At 42.3% G+C, this 16,168-nt stretch overlaps 2 protein-coding genes across 3 annotated transcripts in view; one reads left to right on the top strand and one right to left on the bottom strand.

Annotated features, from left to right (window-relative positions):
- The window catches only part of HECW1 (HECT, C2 and WW domain containing E3 ubiquitin protein ligase 1), a 467,976-nt gene that overhangs the window by 229,395 nt on the left and 222,413 nt on the right, over window positions 1–16,168 (top strand). For both annotated transcript variants that reach the window (XM_082399702.1, XM_082399703.1), the window contains exon 3: window positions 7,895–8,002. In XM_082399702.1, the coding sequence (XP_082255828.1) occupies window positions 7,895–8,002 (108 nt within the window). The remainder of the gene's footprint in view (window positions 1–7,894; window positions 8,003–16,168) is intronic.
- The window catches only part of LOC309632636 (tigger transposable element-derived protein 1-like), a gene marked incomplete at its 5' end in the record, with an annotated part of 121,869 nt that overhangs the window by 62,438 nt on the left and 43,263 nt on the right, over window positions 1–16,168 (bottom strand). The gene's annotated exons all lie outside the window — the stretch shown is intronic.

Raw genomic sequence — 16,168 nt, 5'->3', positions numbered from 1 at the left:
TGCTTTCAGCTCTGCCCTCCAGAGCTCTCCGGACAAACGTGACTTTTCTCCTGCCATAGTGAGTGAGATATCTGGATTTGGAAGGGGATGTGTGGCCTTGCTCACTGACACTGTCACCGAGTCACCAGTGCTGTCTTTAGCCAGGAACCCAGCGATGGGACAATAAAAGCATTACCATTACTTTCACAGCGAGATTGCATTTGTTTGCCCTCATTTATGGAGTGGTTCCTGAACTAGAGGAGCGTGATGAAGTGTTCTCTCCCCTAGTGACACAGAAAGGGGAAAGGTCCTGGGGTTTCAGTGACAGCTTGACCTGGCTTAGAATCATCCTCTGCCACTGGCTGGATGTGTGGCCTCAGCCAGGTAGTCACTAGAACTTCAGGCTCCTTATCTTCAAAATAGAGAAATAACTTTCTCAGGCTCATTGAATGGAATTGATGAGATACTGTGCGTTTACTGCCTGTTGATCAATAAATTGCGTCTTGATTTAACTTGTCAGGTAGCTCTAGTCTCTGGCTGCATTATGGCAAATTACCCTAGTTCCCAGGCTTCATTCAGCCTAACCATGGCCCTTAGACGTGTGCTCAGTTGTTTCAGTTGTATGTTATAGACAAAAGCTTCTTACCAAACCCACAGGGACCTGGAAAGAGATCTGAATTGTCAGTAAACAGGCAGAAGCTTGTGATTTGGTCAAAAACAAGTACATAGTGACAGATTCGCTAGTCATCAGTATTCCTAGGAAATAGTTTTGCAATTATTCATTCAGTAATGCCTACTTGACTTTGACAAGTAAAAGCTCATTATTTGTGAGTCCTATACTTAGTGTTAAAGATTCAGCACACCGAGGGAACAGTATTGTATAACTGGGTTAGGATACATAAATTGAAGAATACAGTTAAGACCTCTAACCATAAGAATGCTAAATTAATTAGAGCAGATCTATTCAAGTATTTTTCACCTCTTCATTTTACGTTCCAGTATTTTAAAGACTTTAATATCTTAAAACCCTCTTTAGGATGATCAATTTTTTTAATAGCCATTCCTTTGACTCTGTTGGAAGGAGCCCTTACCAAAACTGCTGAAACATGAAGTAAGTATGCAATTAAAATTATGAACATATAATTGAATAGGTAAAGTAGGCATAATATGCTCATAATTCGCAAAACTAGCCTTCTTATAAATTTAGCATTTTAATAAATCATATCATTATTATACCATGCTATACCATGCTGTCCCTATACCATGCTAGAATTTGCTCAGTAATTTAAATCATAATGAAACTAGAGTACATTCATGCATTTAAATTTCAACAAATCAAGAAATGATAACTCAGAGCAAAATTAAGATTTAAAATTTCCTAAAATGGCATCTTTGAAGGATCTCCATAGACTGGTGCCTGAGGACATACATTCTCTTCCATACCTTTTGGTTGCCTTATCTGTGTGAGGTTAGAGATTATGGTCTGTATCAAACTGATTATTTTTTAAATTTTTTGAGACTTCTTCTGTGACCTATCCCTGCTCAATGTTTATAAATATTCCATGTATGATCATAAAGTGTATTTTTGTTGTGAATAAGGTTCACTCTATCTACCTATCTGTCATCTATCTAGAGATAGAGAATATCTTATATAGAGAGAGATATAGATATCTTATACATAGATATCAATATATACAAAGGTTTAATATACATGTATATAATATTTATATATAAATATTTTTATGTTATATAAATATACAGTGGTAGCAGTTCCCATAGAACCATGCAAAACAGGACACAATTCGGATATGTACAAGTTTCAGTTCATAGGGTACCTCACAAAGCAAGGATCCTCTCTCTCTCTCCCTCTCTCTCGTGTGTGTGTGTATTTAAGTTCAATCACATAAATTGTATATTCTAATTTCCTGTCTCTTCCAGTTTTTTGAATGGGGTGTCTCAAAATCACTAGCCAAAAATTTTGTTTTAATTGATTCATCTATTTCTACCTTTGCTTCTGTAAGTTTTCTACTTTGCAGATTTGATGCTGATTACTAAGTGCATGAATGTTCATGATATTTACATCTTTTTCCTCTATAATTTCTTACAGGTTATTATTACAGATCTGCCGGTGCCCCTTGGGCTATTCTCTGCCTTGAATTTTGTTGGGTTTTTTTTTTTTTTTTTAACTATTTAAGGCTGCTAGTCTCTCTGTTTTCTTCTGCTTCATATTTACTTGATCTGTCTTTTCTTTATTTTCAACCTTTATCTTTTTTTAAGTGTAGCGCTTTGTGTGTGCTTTTTTATTCTGATCTGGGTGTCTCTGACTTTTAATTGGCTAGAATAGCACATTTATATTCATTATACTTACTGTTCTATTAGGACTTATTTTTGCCATCTTTCTTTAGATTCTTTATTTACTGTGTTTTCTTTTTGTTTTTTTGGTTCTTCTTTTCGGCTTTCCATTAGATCTGTTGATTTCAAAGTTATACATTTTTTATTGTTCTTATGGACTGCTTTTAATCATAGTCTAGTGGGTCTCAATCAAGGGTAATTTTGCCTCCCAGTGGACATTTGGTAATATCTGAAGACATTTTTGGATGTCACATTGTAGGGGGTGTTTCTGGCATCTGCAAGGTAGAAGCCAGGGATGTCACCAAACAGCCTATAATGCACAGGACGGCTCCACCACAACAAAGATAACAGAGTTATCCAGCCCAAAATATCAACAGTGCCAAGGTTGAGAAGCCCTGTCTAGACCACCATATTCACCACCATTTATTTTTTTTAATCTCATCAATATCTCTTTTTCCAACAGACTAGTAGTTCATCCAGTGTAGTTTCATATTCCTTTGGTCTTCCAGGACTTTGATTTTCCAGGTATGGACACTTTTTCTTTTATCCTCAATATCCCTTAGTCTTTCTTGTATATTTTTGAACTTTTTTTCTAGAAGTCTTTCTCAATCAGATCTTCCGGCTTCCTAATCCATTTTTCACCAGAATTCATACACTATAGTAGGATAATGCAATGATGGATGAAGGCATGAATATAATAGCCACATGAATAGCACTCATATCCTACACATTAGTTTCAGTGGATTTCACTTATCACTCCATGGGGAAATAGTTCTATGGTTAAATAAGGATGGAAAAATCTGCCTACATTGCCCTACTTTAGAGACTCACAATATATATGAAAGGTTTGAGAAGCTTGGAGTAAGCAGCACACTTTACTTGGTTTAACCCAGCATTTCCTATACTTTCTTGAGCAAGAAACACTTTCTTATTTCCCAATATTTGCCTGTCAGGTGTTCCACTGTGGAAAACCACACATTAGGAGTTATGGGAAGTTATAGAATAAGTACAGAAACCCAACCCTTGCCCTTAAGAAGCATTTAATGTGCTGAGCCTTAAAATGTAATGTTTTAGGATGAAAGCTAAAATTTTCTCTCTGGCTAGAGACCTGCACACAGAAACTCCCAGAATGCTTCCTTACGGACATCAACTCTTGAAGAACTGAAGTTTTTCTTGTACATCAGGCACTCTATTAGAATATAGAAGAGCTGAAGCTGTGCTTCCTAATTATGGCACAACCAGTGAGAATACTTGTGTTCAAAGAAACAATCTGAGGGAAAAGCCACATAAAACAGAGTGGCACTGATTTTTAGGGCTTCCCCTGCCATTTATCCTTAGACTCCCTTCCTAGTACAAGAGAACAGAGATTCTACATCCTTGGCTTTGTATTGTGAAAGGCAAGTAGATTCTCCCCAGATCTCCTGGCCTGCTATTTGGTAAATTCATAGTCTAGAGATAGTGGGAGAATCCTTGGAGATTTTTCTGAGATTGGTTATCAGAAGGCACAAGTTCCTCTGCGAAATGGAGGCAATGTTGTATGTTTTCTGTTGGGCTTAGGTAGTGGATCAATTCTTCCTTTAATTGCTTCTGTGCTCACTTGCCCATTCTGTTCTCAACAGCAATAGTCTTTGTTGTATACTCTTCTATTATAGATTAAAGTGTAGGAAGCACAGCTCTAGTTTTCATTTTGAAGAGAAAGCAAGATAAATACTCCTGGTTTCTTAGATGTGCTTGTTTCTGTAAGCTTCACTAGAACTCTGTGATTCAAAATTTTTCAAAGATCTTTTCTCTATTGTAAACTGTGGAGCAGGAGGTAGGATTCTTCATACTGGAAGAAAAAAGTATCATCCAGCAAATACAGTCTTTTTTTTGAGAAACGTAATACATCTCTATATGTTCTGTACAAAATGAGTAATGCAAAAAATTTAAATAGTACTGGACTAAGCTAATGTTTCAGGTTACTAGTGGTTTTGCACAGTATCGTGGAGCTTTGCCATAGAGGGCCGTATTTTTAGCCCATACTATAAATATAAATAGCTGCTTATTAGATGTCTAACACTGTTCTGAGACCATTACCTGTATTAGTTCATTTATTCCTCACAACAGACTTTGAGGTTGGGATTAATATTATCCCCATTTTGCAGTGAGGAAGCAGAGACACAAAGGGATTAAGTATAATGCCTAAGATCACATAGCTAGTAATGGTACCCTAACTACTCCTCTCAAGGCGGCTGTAGAGATCCCTGTAATCACACAAACATTGCTCCTACAAAAACTTGTACCATGACAAAGGATGCAGAAAAGGGAACCTCGCAGTAGGGAGCCAGGGGGCTGCCATTCCTCAGTGTGATGGAGGGCAAGGCTTGGTCCCCATCATCCATCCCAGCCCTCTTCTCTTCTCCAGTGCCTTCCTCTAGTGTAGACTCTGGTCTCTGAAAATTACATCTCGCAGACTCCTGTGCAGCCATGTTCCAGATGCAAATTTGGTCCCTTCATTTAGATGCACCTCTGCAAGTTTGGGAAGGCGGAAGTGAGCTGGGTGGTTCCTCCTGATGTGTAGCCTGTGGTTGCCACAAGCATGGCTCTGAGACATTAAGCTTTTCTATCACGGTGTCCTAGCGTCCCCTCACTCGCTTCCTGGGTGTGAACAGGCAGCCCTGTGGTGGTGACAGGAGCCTCCTCAGCTTGCCACTGGCTGGTCACTCTCTTTGTGGGTGGAGAGGCGGTTGCTGAGGCTGTGCCTAGCGTCCATTTATCTAGTACCTAATTCTCTGCGTAAAATCCCTTACTGCGTAAAATATCTGGTCTGATTCTGTTTTCCTGCATCTGACCCTGACCGTACACCTGGATCCCCAAGCAAAGATTAGTAACTTCTAACAATTGGCAATACATGCCTTGGGGGAGGGAGCTGACCTCTCAGCACAGATGGTCCAGGCAGGAATACAGACTCTTCTAGTTTCTTGCGTGATATTTGCTATGAAATGTTACTGTTACAATAAGGGAATGGGATACTCATTAGGACCAACTGGCAGTCTCTTAAAACGCGTTTAAACCTGTACAGCGAAATGTATCTCTTAAAACGTGTTTAAACCTGTACAGCGAAATGTATCTCTTAAAAGGCGTTTAAACCTGTACAGCGAAATGTATCTTGTTCTCTTTAAAAGGTGTGTTACTTTGCCATTCTCTTCGGTTTTTTCTGATTCTTCCCACTTACTCACGCCCATCCTTTTTTCATTTGTGCCCTTGTGGTTCCTTGATATTTAACCCATTCTTATACCCACTATCTTCTAATGAAATTGCCTGTTTTCTTGAATAAATCCTCAAATCTATTCGGAACTTCCTGAGAACATAGGCCCTGTCTTATTCAGCAGTATATCCCCAGGATTCAGCACAATAACTAGAGTGGAATATAAATACTCAATACACATTTACCTAGTGCATGAATGAACACCCCCTTTCTAGGTGTTATTCTATATGGATACCTGACCATGACTATTAAAGTGAATATTCTGGTGATCAGAGTGGATAAATTCAGGAAAATACCTCTCCTTGGAGAATTGCCATAATGAGGCAAATTTCTATCTGGGTACTGAAGACCTCGGGAGCTAGGAAAACATTATGCCTTTTTTTTGCAGAAATGAGGCAATTACTGTAAAAGACGTATTATGCAATCATCTTAGCAGCCGAAACAGGGCTGTGAGCACACACTGTGATTATAAAGACAGACAAATTTTGCAAACAAGTGATTTTCCAAGGGATACAAACAGTTCCTGCTGTTAATGAGGCAGAGACGGTGTTACTCTGCCTGATCGTCTCGGCCAAAGAAGAGGCAGCCAAAAACGTTCAATCGACTTAGCAGGTCACAAGCACGTTTACCACTCATCTCACGTAATCCACGCCCCCCACCCCCATGAGGTCCCAGTTATTACCATCCCCCATCTGGCAGAGGAGGACCTGCTGCTGTAGAAATGACAGTATTGGTAAATGGCTCAAAGGTCCTTGGAGCTGGGTCCTTTCGCTGTAAGCTCTGCCCTCTTTCACCTCCTCCTCTGTTTTCCAAGTCCAGCCAGATGCAGGAAGCGAACCTCAGAATATCTCAGCTGCAAAGAGGGCAACCACGACCTAGCCCCTCTCTGCAGAGCTGGGGCTCTGGGCCTCCCCCCGGGAGCTCCTGAGTTCCCGCTGTCCCCCCAACCAGCGCAGTGGATTGGGACTCTCAAAACATGGTTGTCTCACAGCTTCAGATCCATTTAGCTCAGATGGTTCCTTTCTGGGTGAAGTGGGAACTGCAAGGGCCCCATCGAAGATTAAGGTAAAATTCATATCCCTGTCTTCGCCTGCACTGAGAACATGAGGTCTGGAACCAAGGGGGAGGCAGTCGGCTCGGTCTTCACAGATCTGTCCTCTCTAAGGATGCTGCCTTGCTCTCTGGGCACCAGCTTGAAGAAGGACGTTGATGGGTTGCAATGTGACAAGCAGGAGAAGGGCAGGGGAGGAGAGGGGCACAGTCCCCACCCCCCGCAGCTCCTCTCAGTGCTTGCACGGCGTAGGCTCTGCCCCCCTCGGGCCTCGGACACCCCATGGGGGCCTTGCTGCACCCTTCACACACCCACCCTCCATCCCCACCCTGGCAGCTCCTTCTCATCCCTCAGCTCTCCCCCGAGCCCCTGTTGGCCTTCCTACTTGTAGCTTCTTGTCAGAGCAGTCCGTTCTTTTCCTTCCTCTCCCCTCTTACAAGTTGTAATAATGCACTTATTTCTTTACTTAGTGTTTAAAGTCTGTGTCCTCAGTTGTTTGTGGTTTTAGTTCAGAAAGGTTTTGCCCAACACCGTGGCCCCTGCACCTTCCCAGCCTGGCAGACGGTTGGATCTCGATAAGTGTCTGTTGAAGGAACAGATGAATGCATGGCTGCATGAAGGATGGATGGATAAATTCATGGATGGTCCCCAAGTGTTGGATGATGATGGGTGTCCAGACTGGAGAAGAGATCATATAGGGTGGGGCCCATGAGAACGGGGGCCCAGATAGAAAGTACAATTGGATGTTTTCTTTATACCTCATTCTCACACCCAAATAGGGACCAGTTAATGAAAGCTTTAGGAGGGAGATTTTCACACTGAGATTCCCCACGTGTAAGAGCTATTCAGAAGTGAAAGGAGGGAACTCCCTGGCGGTCCAGCAGTTAAGACTCTTGAGCTTCCACTGCAGGGGGCTTGGGTTCGATCCCCGGTTGGGGAACTAAGATCCCGCATGCTGCGCGGTGCAGCCAAATAAAGAAAAAAAAAGTGAAATGAACTGCTGTAGAAGCAATTTTTTCTCTGTTTCTGGAGGTGTTCAAGAACCAGCTAGATGATCACTTGCCAGGAGTGTTGAGGAGAGGGGAAGAGATTCCTGCATTAAAATTCTAAAATTAGAATTCTCTGATTCTATGATTCCAGGTGCTTTTTCTTCTGTTGAGCTGGAGGTGGCATTAATATCCTTTGCTCTTGTATTATTTTTTTCTAAATCTGCTGTTAGCTGATGTGTTTCTCTACTCTGCTTTCTTTCTTTCCTGGGAATATAGATGAGGTCTTGTCGGAAAACTTTCTGGACTATAAGAACCGTGGAGTCACTGGTTCTCATCGGGGCCAGATCATCTGGAAGATTGATGCCAGCTCTTACTTTGTGGAGCGTGAGTACCTTTCCCATTCATGTTGCTCGGGATGAAGCGGAATTCAACCGCTTTGCTCTTGTGCTGCATTGCCTCACTTAGAAATGTGCCATATGTAAAAGACGTGGATTGAATGAGGTGCTTAAAAGACAGTCAGTAGTGAGCTCTAGAGCAGTTGTGTAATAGCCATCCACACCAGCCCGTGGCCCTTCACTTTCTCTCCCTGGCTCCTCCAGGTGCTTTCCAACTTTGTGATGGTTGCCCCTTCTGTATGCTGTTTTCCAGTTTGGGCTTTGCTTAACTCAGTTCTTCAAGGCTTCTTGTTCCCCAGTGTGTTGGGGAATTCCTCGGGATGGGAACGATACATTACTACCACCAATCTGTTTCTTTGATTCCTGATCTACTGACATTTCTGGATGTATAAACTCATCATCATGTATCTTATTTTATATTTTCTAAAATTTTCTGCTCTCTTTGAAAATAAGTCATTTTCGCAGTTATGGAAGGAATTTTTCATAGGTCCCATACTGGTGCACGAGGAAATATCTACATGGGCCTCACGTTTGCCATCCAAAGGAATGCACGGACTACCTATAATGTACCCTTTCCCCTCCCACATGGGTACTGGAGAGTGCTAAGTGCACAAATCCTTCATGCATTTTCTGGTTCATAGCAGGTATTCATTCAGCATAACACTTCTGAAAGGAAATGGAATAGTCTGTTGTTCCAGCTGCCTTGTTCTCAGAGGAAATGACACATGGCCAGGAACCTAAAGTTGTCTATTTTATTAAAAATATTTTATTTATTTGTTTATTTATTTGGCTGCATCGGGTCTTTAGTTGTGGAACGCGGGATCTTTTGTGGCGGCACGCGGGCTTCTCTCTAGTTGTGGTGCGCGGGTTCCAGAGCACGCAGGCTTGGTAGTAGTTGCGGCAGGCGGGCTCTTTAGTTTTGACGCGCAGGCTGTAGAGCGCGTGGGCTTAGTTGCTCCGTGGCATGTGGGATCTGACCAGGGCTTGAACCCGCGTCCCCTGCATTGGAAGGCGGATTCTTAACCACTGGACCACCAGGGAAGTCCCCCTCAAGTTGTCTATTATCATTTGACTTGTAGCTCACGAAAAGCTATCCTCTAGCATGTTTTGCTCCCATTTTTTTTTCCAGATGAAAACTCTCATTTTCATTCACTTAATAAACATTTTATAAGACCTACTGTACTCCAAAGAATAGAGATTGGAGATGAAAGGCTCAGTGTCTGCCCTCTAGATACTTATGGTGTCTCTGCTCTGGGAAATGACACAAATGCCCCTTTTTTTGCATTGGCACATGCAGAATGAGTAGACAGTCAGGAGGTTTGATACTATCAGATGTAGAGGGGACAAGACTTTATGTTATGTGGTTGCTGACCTTGACTTTGCGTTAAGCATGATGAAACTCCCAACAAGAGAGTTCCTTTTCCTTAATACTTACCTCCCCGACTCTGGCTTTTCTGCACTCCATCCTGCATGCTGATCCCAGACAAAATGCCTTAAACCCAATCCTGCTACCATGTGCCCCCAAGCCTCATGGCTGTGCTTTCATGCTACATCAGCTGAAACCTCTCTGCCCAGCTGTCAAACCCCAACAAAACTCACCGCATCCCTCAACCCTACTTCTCCATCCTCCCCAGCAGCCCTCCTTTGCCCTAGTCATGCCAGCATCTTCCCCTATCCCACAAATGGCATCATTTATCATAAAGAACATGGCCAGGCTTGATATGGGGACAAAGAGATGGGCTCCAGCTAGTGGTATCTAATATGACTTCCCAAATGCCAGTAAGAACAAAAGAGGTGAAAACTTGCATTAGCAATGAGTATTAGACATAACTGTTGACTGTATGCCCCAGTCTACACTGGAAGTTCAGTGGGAGAGTCCTTCCTTACTACATACCCATTTTGTTCTTTTGGGTTTTAACTAAATGAGAAATAGACATAATTCAGGGTCATAATACAGTATCAGCTCAAAATGGTGCAGGCATAAACACACCTTGAAGGTTTTTTTTATCTTTTTAGAGTCAAGGAAATAAGTATTATGGATAATATGAAACCTCATGACTCTGTCTTCATTCTGCATGAGCCAATGTGAAAAAGTGGGATTTGTGTGTAAATTAATCTAGCACTAGTACCATTCCTTTCAAGGCAGTTCTCCAAGATTTCTGGGACATATAGAGCATTTCCTGTACACTCAGCTCAAATAACAAACCATTTAACATAATTGTCTTCATCAGCAGTATGAAGACATACTTTAAATATCATTAGACAGGTATTATAATGTAAAATCAGCTCTGTAAAATACATAAAATGTTGTCATAATTGAGTGAAAGTGTATTCAGAGTTGGTGAAGTGCCAACGTCCTAGAATAAACAGATAGTTTGCCAAGTCATATTCAAAATAACTAAAAGTTCAGCGCTTTAGAAAACTGACATGTTTTCAAGTGCAAACTTGAGAAGACCCCACTCCACAATATACCTCTTGGACTAGCGATACCTCAGTGCTTTCAGAAAATGGATGAATTTCCATTTTTCAAATATATCAAATGAATGAATAATATACTAAAAATGTATTTCTGTACACATGTAACATAATTTGTCAAAAAGTAAAAATTCATTGAGACAAAGCTTAATTGAGTTTGCAAATGATTGTACTATGGACTCAGGGCACAAAAAAAATCAGATAAATTAAAACAATAATGAATTATAGGAGTCTGAATGCATTAAAACTGTATATAATATGCTATAAAAATGTATATTTTTAATGTGAAATAATTTGCATTTTCAAAACTGTTTGATAGAACAAGTGCCAAATTAAGGAACAGGAAGAGACTGGATGTACAAAATGTTCTAATATAACTATCAAAGTGTATGCAAATCAAAGCATCAAAGATCCTCTTGCTATAATATAAAAATGCAGAATTCAGGCCATTATCCAGAAGGTTAGAGAAGTTTTGTTACAAATCACAAGTAAGCTCTTCATGGTGTCTAGGTAGTAATAAACACATTAATCTAATTGGTAAATTAGACATTCTTAAAATAAAAATAATTTTATAAACTTTGAACATTAAATCTTGAAGTACAACAGAAGGTCATTCTAAGTGGGAGTTAAAATAATAAATGAGGTTTTGTTTTGGTTTTTCCATTTTTCTTTTTCTTTTTACCTTTTATTACTTCCTTTTATGAAAGTAGAGGTATATCACTGATTACCTGGGATCTATTTTAATAGCACATTTCTTTCAGAGTTATGATTCAATTTAGAATTAGGTAATTGCTATTGATTTATATGATTTTTTAAAGGTCTGATTAAATCAGATTTTGAAAGTACCCCCAAATTAGAAACATTCAAAACAAATACTTTCTGTATTCTCCAAGGAGTTACAAGCATGATAAAATACAAAAGAAAATAACTCCTGACTCGTTTCCTTTAGTCCCTGCATAATTTCTCCCTGGAGGGCACTTGGCTACTTGACTATAGTAATAATTGTTGTAATATGAGAACTGTAAAGATGCAAATTTTAACACTGACAATAGAATGAACTAGTGAAATTTTAGCTTTACCTATCCTGACAAAATCTTACAACGTTGTATTATTATAGTAACTCAAATGTTATATTTTAATGTGTGCAGTTGGGCTCAGCGGGCCAGTCTCAAGCCTTCAGGAGCTACCACAGTCTTCGTTGACTGTGTGCTCCCAAAACAAACTTATGGTTACCAGGGGGTAAGTGGTGGGGAGGGATAAACTGGGACATTGGGACTGACATCTACACACTACTACATATGAAATAGATAACTAATAAGGACCTACTGTATAGCACAGGGAACTCTACTCAATACTCTGTAATGGTCTATATGGGAAAAGAATCTAAAAAAGAGTGGATATATGTATATGTATAACTGATTCACTTTGCTGTACACCTGAAACTAACACAACATTGTAAATCAACTATACTCCAATAAAAGTTAAAAAAAAAAAGAAGTCCTTCAGAATCAGGGCTTGCCTTGCAGAGAGCTGTTGATTATGCCGGGAAGGTATCTTTATTTTGATCTCTGGCCCAGACCTGTTATGTGTAGCTCCCTGTTCATTGTCACTCCCCATTGCTAGCAGGAACAATAGAGTAGTGGGTCTGGAAGGACAACTGATTACGGCCAAGAGAGTTTCTCCCAAAGGGACCTCCTTTCTCTACCCACCCTTGTGTCAAGTCATGTAATCACGGTCATGATCGCGGCCTTCTCACAGCTGTCCCGGCATAAACCAGAAGTCTGCAGTCATTTCGACCGCTCTGTTTTGCCGTGGCTTCCTGCCCGCTCCGTACCACTGGTCATGCATCGCCTGCAGCTCAGACCCTCACGTTCAGCCCCTTCCCCATCTCTGCCCTCGCTTCCAGATTCACACCCTGACTGCTACCTGCTCTGATTTCATCACTCCCTGCATTTGTCAGAAGAGCGAACCTCAAACCCATTCTTAGTACATCATTTCCCAGTCCTTTTCCATCATGTCCTCCCAAATTAAAAAATAAAACACAGTGGCCCCTGAATACACATAACAGCAGATCTAAGCACCTAGTTCTGCTGTAAGTTTTTTTTTAATTTTTATTTTATATTAGAGTATAGTTGATGAACAAAGTTGTTAACAACACCCCTTGAGAGTGGCAAGGTGAAATGTACACAGGTCAGGGGGCAGAGCTTGCCTCCTTTCCCCGCCCTTCAGCAGGTGGCTTCCCAGTGAGAGGCCTGTGGGCTCAGTGTCTGCCCGGTGTGGCCCTTGGACTCTAAGGCTCTGTTCCTTCATCTATAAAAGGAAGTTAATGTACAATCCCCACCGGTCACCCCATGAAGACTGCGAAAGCACACGTGAAGGGCCAGGCACGTGTCTGGTACAGCCAGGTGTGCGGTATCATGAGAAGGCTTTGAATTAGGGATTGCAGTGCATTCCTCCTCTGGGAATGGACGTGGTGGTGTCTTGGTGACAGCTGTGAACTGAATGGCTTATTCTGAGAGTTTCCTGTGGGGAAATCCTTTGCAGCCAAAGTTGGAGACCGATGGGCACTGAAGGAAAAGCAGGGCTCCAGGGGAATTAGCTGACTCCCCCTCGTTAGCACTTCTGGCTGGTGCTTTCTCCTCTGCAGCAATGCGGCAGAGCCAGGAAAAACCGTGCTGGAGCCAGAAGGCCACCCAGATCTGCCCAGAGCAGCCGCAGGGATCCCGTCACGTCAACAATCCAGATGGTTCAGGTGACACATTGGTATAGCTTTTTATTTGAATCTGGACATATTTCTACCAGGACTGCTCTGGTTTTAGAACTGGTATGGCTAAGAACTGCACTGTGGGCTGCCATTTTCAATCACTGTCTCCTCTCCAGAGCTATGTCTCCTTTTGTACTGCAATAAACGTTTGAGTCATAGGCTCTGTGAAAGTCTACTTGGAGTGACTAAATTGTAAATGTGCATCATAATCTTAGGACAGTCATACCACTTCACAGGTCTTCCTTTAGGAACAAGTGCGCCACCATAAATATTTGCATGATAATGGCTATTTTATTATTATGCCATCTTAATTTTACTACATAATTCCCTGGAAGCCATGACTACCCCCATCGCTTAGCCAGGTTCACACTAGCCTAAAGAGAAACCATGGTCAAAATTGCACTCTACACAATCATAAAGTAATTTCAGTATTGCTTCTGTTCTTACTTGTCTTTCTTAAATCTTGAGAAAAGAATCTACAGTTCACAGCAACACTCCTAAAATGCATTTCCTCTTTCACCTGTGTCCTTTGGCCACACAATTCCCCTGGTGTTCCTCCCCGCTAAACTTCTCCATAAACCTTGCTCACACGCATGCTGGTTTTCTTCCCTTCCTTATTTCCAGCACATTTTGCTTTAAAAGCCTAAATGAAGTAATCTTGCTAGAGAGAAGCCTCCTGGAACGGTAGAAGAAGGAACCCAAGCCACCAAATACACAATCACTCACACTTGAGCCGACCAGAGTGAAATGGTTGGAAATATTCATACAGTAATAATGTCTGGGCTGCCAGAGGCCAACATAAAGGTGCAGTGGTTCTGACTGAAAGGGACCAATGAGACAATGGGAGTGTGGCAGTGGGAGGGCAGGGGTCCAGGTGGGAAGACAGGACATAGGAATGAGGGGACACACACAGCCTGCACATCTTCAGTTCACCCAAGGTGAGGAGCCAAACTGTTGCGTGCAACCATCTCTTCCTAGGTCAAATAGTCCATTACATCTGGGGCATCAAAATGCATCTTTAGCCCACAGATTAAATATCAGACCATTAAAGAGTGACTAAGCATTGTTACAGAGAACAGCTAGAAAGATACAACCAAATCATTCAGTTCAGATTTGCAGCAATATAGATAGAGCTGACTTCTAGTTAGATGTGTGTCAGATTCTCCCAATGAGATGAAACCTCTAAATCGACACAGATAAAGGGTCAAAGCCCTAATAACCCAAACTGAGACTTTTCTACATTTACCTTGAGTTTGCATTTCAGTAAGAGAACATACAGCCTCCCCTGCCTCTCTGAAGCCTACACTGCCGGAGGCCTGCTGGGGACTGTGCTGGTCTCCAGGGGCCCTGATCTAGAGGTGAAGGCTTGGTCCCTGCCCGCCACGGCTCTCACATTGCAGGAGGGGGGACAAGCACCTCCTTCTTTTTGTCCTGTGGCAGTGAAGGGGACCACCAAACCTGGCTTTGGGGCCCAGAGTTGATCACCACCCACGGATAAGAGGAGCCCGTAGGTGGACTTGGCCAGTGGGAAGGAAGGACTGGCCTTGGGGGCCAAGACGTAGAGAGATCATTCTAGGCAAGGAACAGCACTTGCAAAGGCATGAAGGCATGTGGAGGTGAGAGTTGAGGGCGGAGTCCTGAGAAAAAGGAAGAGAAGGAGAAGGAGGAGGAAGGGATAGAGGTTGAGGAAGCGAGATCATTGAGTGTGGAGGGTTAATTATGGCCACAAGTTCCTTGACATTCCTCTAATCAAGAGGCCCGGTCCATGTCCCCTCCCCTTGGGCCTGGGAGGGCTCTGTGACCCTGTCCTGGTTTCCATGCTGAAGTGAGGCTGTGCAGCTTCCAGGCCAGGCTTTCAGAGACTGGTAACTCCCACTTCCTATCTCTTAGAACACTCGCTCTTGGAGCCCTGAGACAGCTGTGCATTGACAGTGGCCATGTGAAAGTTTGCATGGAGACAGCTGCTCCAGCCCTCCCCACACAGGGCACAGCAGAGGGCCAGCCCAGCTGTTACCCATGGCAACAGCATGCAAGACAGCAAGGGAAAGCTGCCCAGCTGAGTCCAGTCACCCCACAGAACTTTGAGAGATGATACTACAGAGCTGTTACATTTTGGGTTTGATTGTTACACAGCAGTAGTAACCGTAGCATCAGGGAATCCAGATGAACAGGGCCATGGAAGTCAAAGGTGGGGAAGCTATCAAAGGGAGCGTTGTCAACAGGACCTGGTGAGTGCCATCAGAGGACTCACAGGATATGTGGTCTAGAATGCATGGCGGAGGGTTGGCACGTGGGGCTTGTGGTGATGTTTGCCATAAAAAATAATTTAAGGAGCTGATGAGAAAGACTGCAGGCTGAAGAGTTAGAATGGCCAGTTCAGATTGATCCTGGTCCGGGCCATGAAAGTCCCTAGTCCCAGGAAACCTCTCACACGGGAATGGTGAGGGACCCCCGGTAAATCTGTGTCTATAGAGAAGAGGCAAAGTGTGTGAAGCATCCTCCAGGATGGGTGGCTGTGAGAGTGACTCTGAGGGGGCAGCATGAGAAACAGAATGGAGATGGGCTTGAACACGTGTAAGGACTGAATGCAATGAGCCTACAAGGAAGTGCTCTCCTTTATTTAGGATATCCTTGTGTCCACTTCTTGGCAAGGATCTTACATCCTTTTTAAAATTTTTTTTAATTTTTATACAATTTTTGAAGGTTACTTTCTATTTGCAGTTATTACAAAATATTGGCTATATTCCCCCTGTTACACAATACATCCTTGAGCCTATCTTACACCCTATAGTTTGTACTTTCCACACCCCACCCCTGTATTGCCCCCGCCACTGGTAACCACTAGTTTCTTCTCTATATCTGTGAGTCTGCTTTTTTTGTTATATTCACTAGTTTGTTGTATTTTTTAGATTCCAC

This window comes from Balaenoptera borealis (assembly GCF_965194805.1).
Source record: "Balaenoptera borealis genome assembly, chromosome: 7".
Taxonomy (NCBI): Eukaryota; Metazoa; Chordata; class Mammalia; order Artiodactyla; family Balaenopteridae; genus Balaenoptera; species Balaenoptera borealis.
The sequence above is the reverse complement of the archived record's forward strand: the minus strand, read 5'-3'. Positions and strand labels throughout refer to the sequence as shown.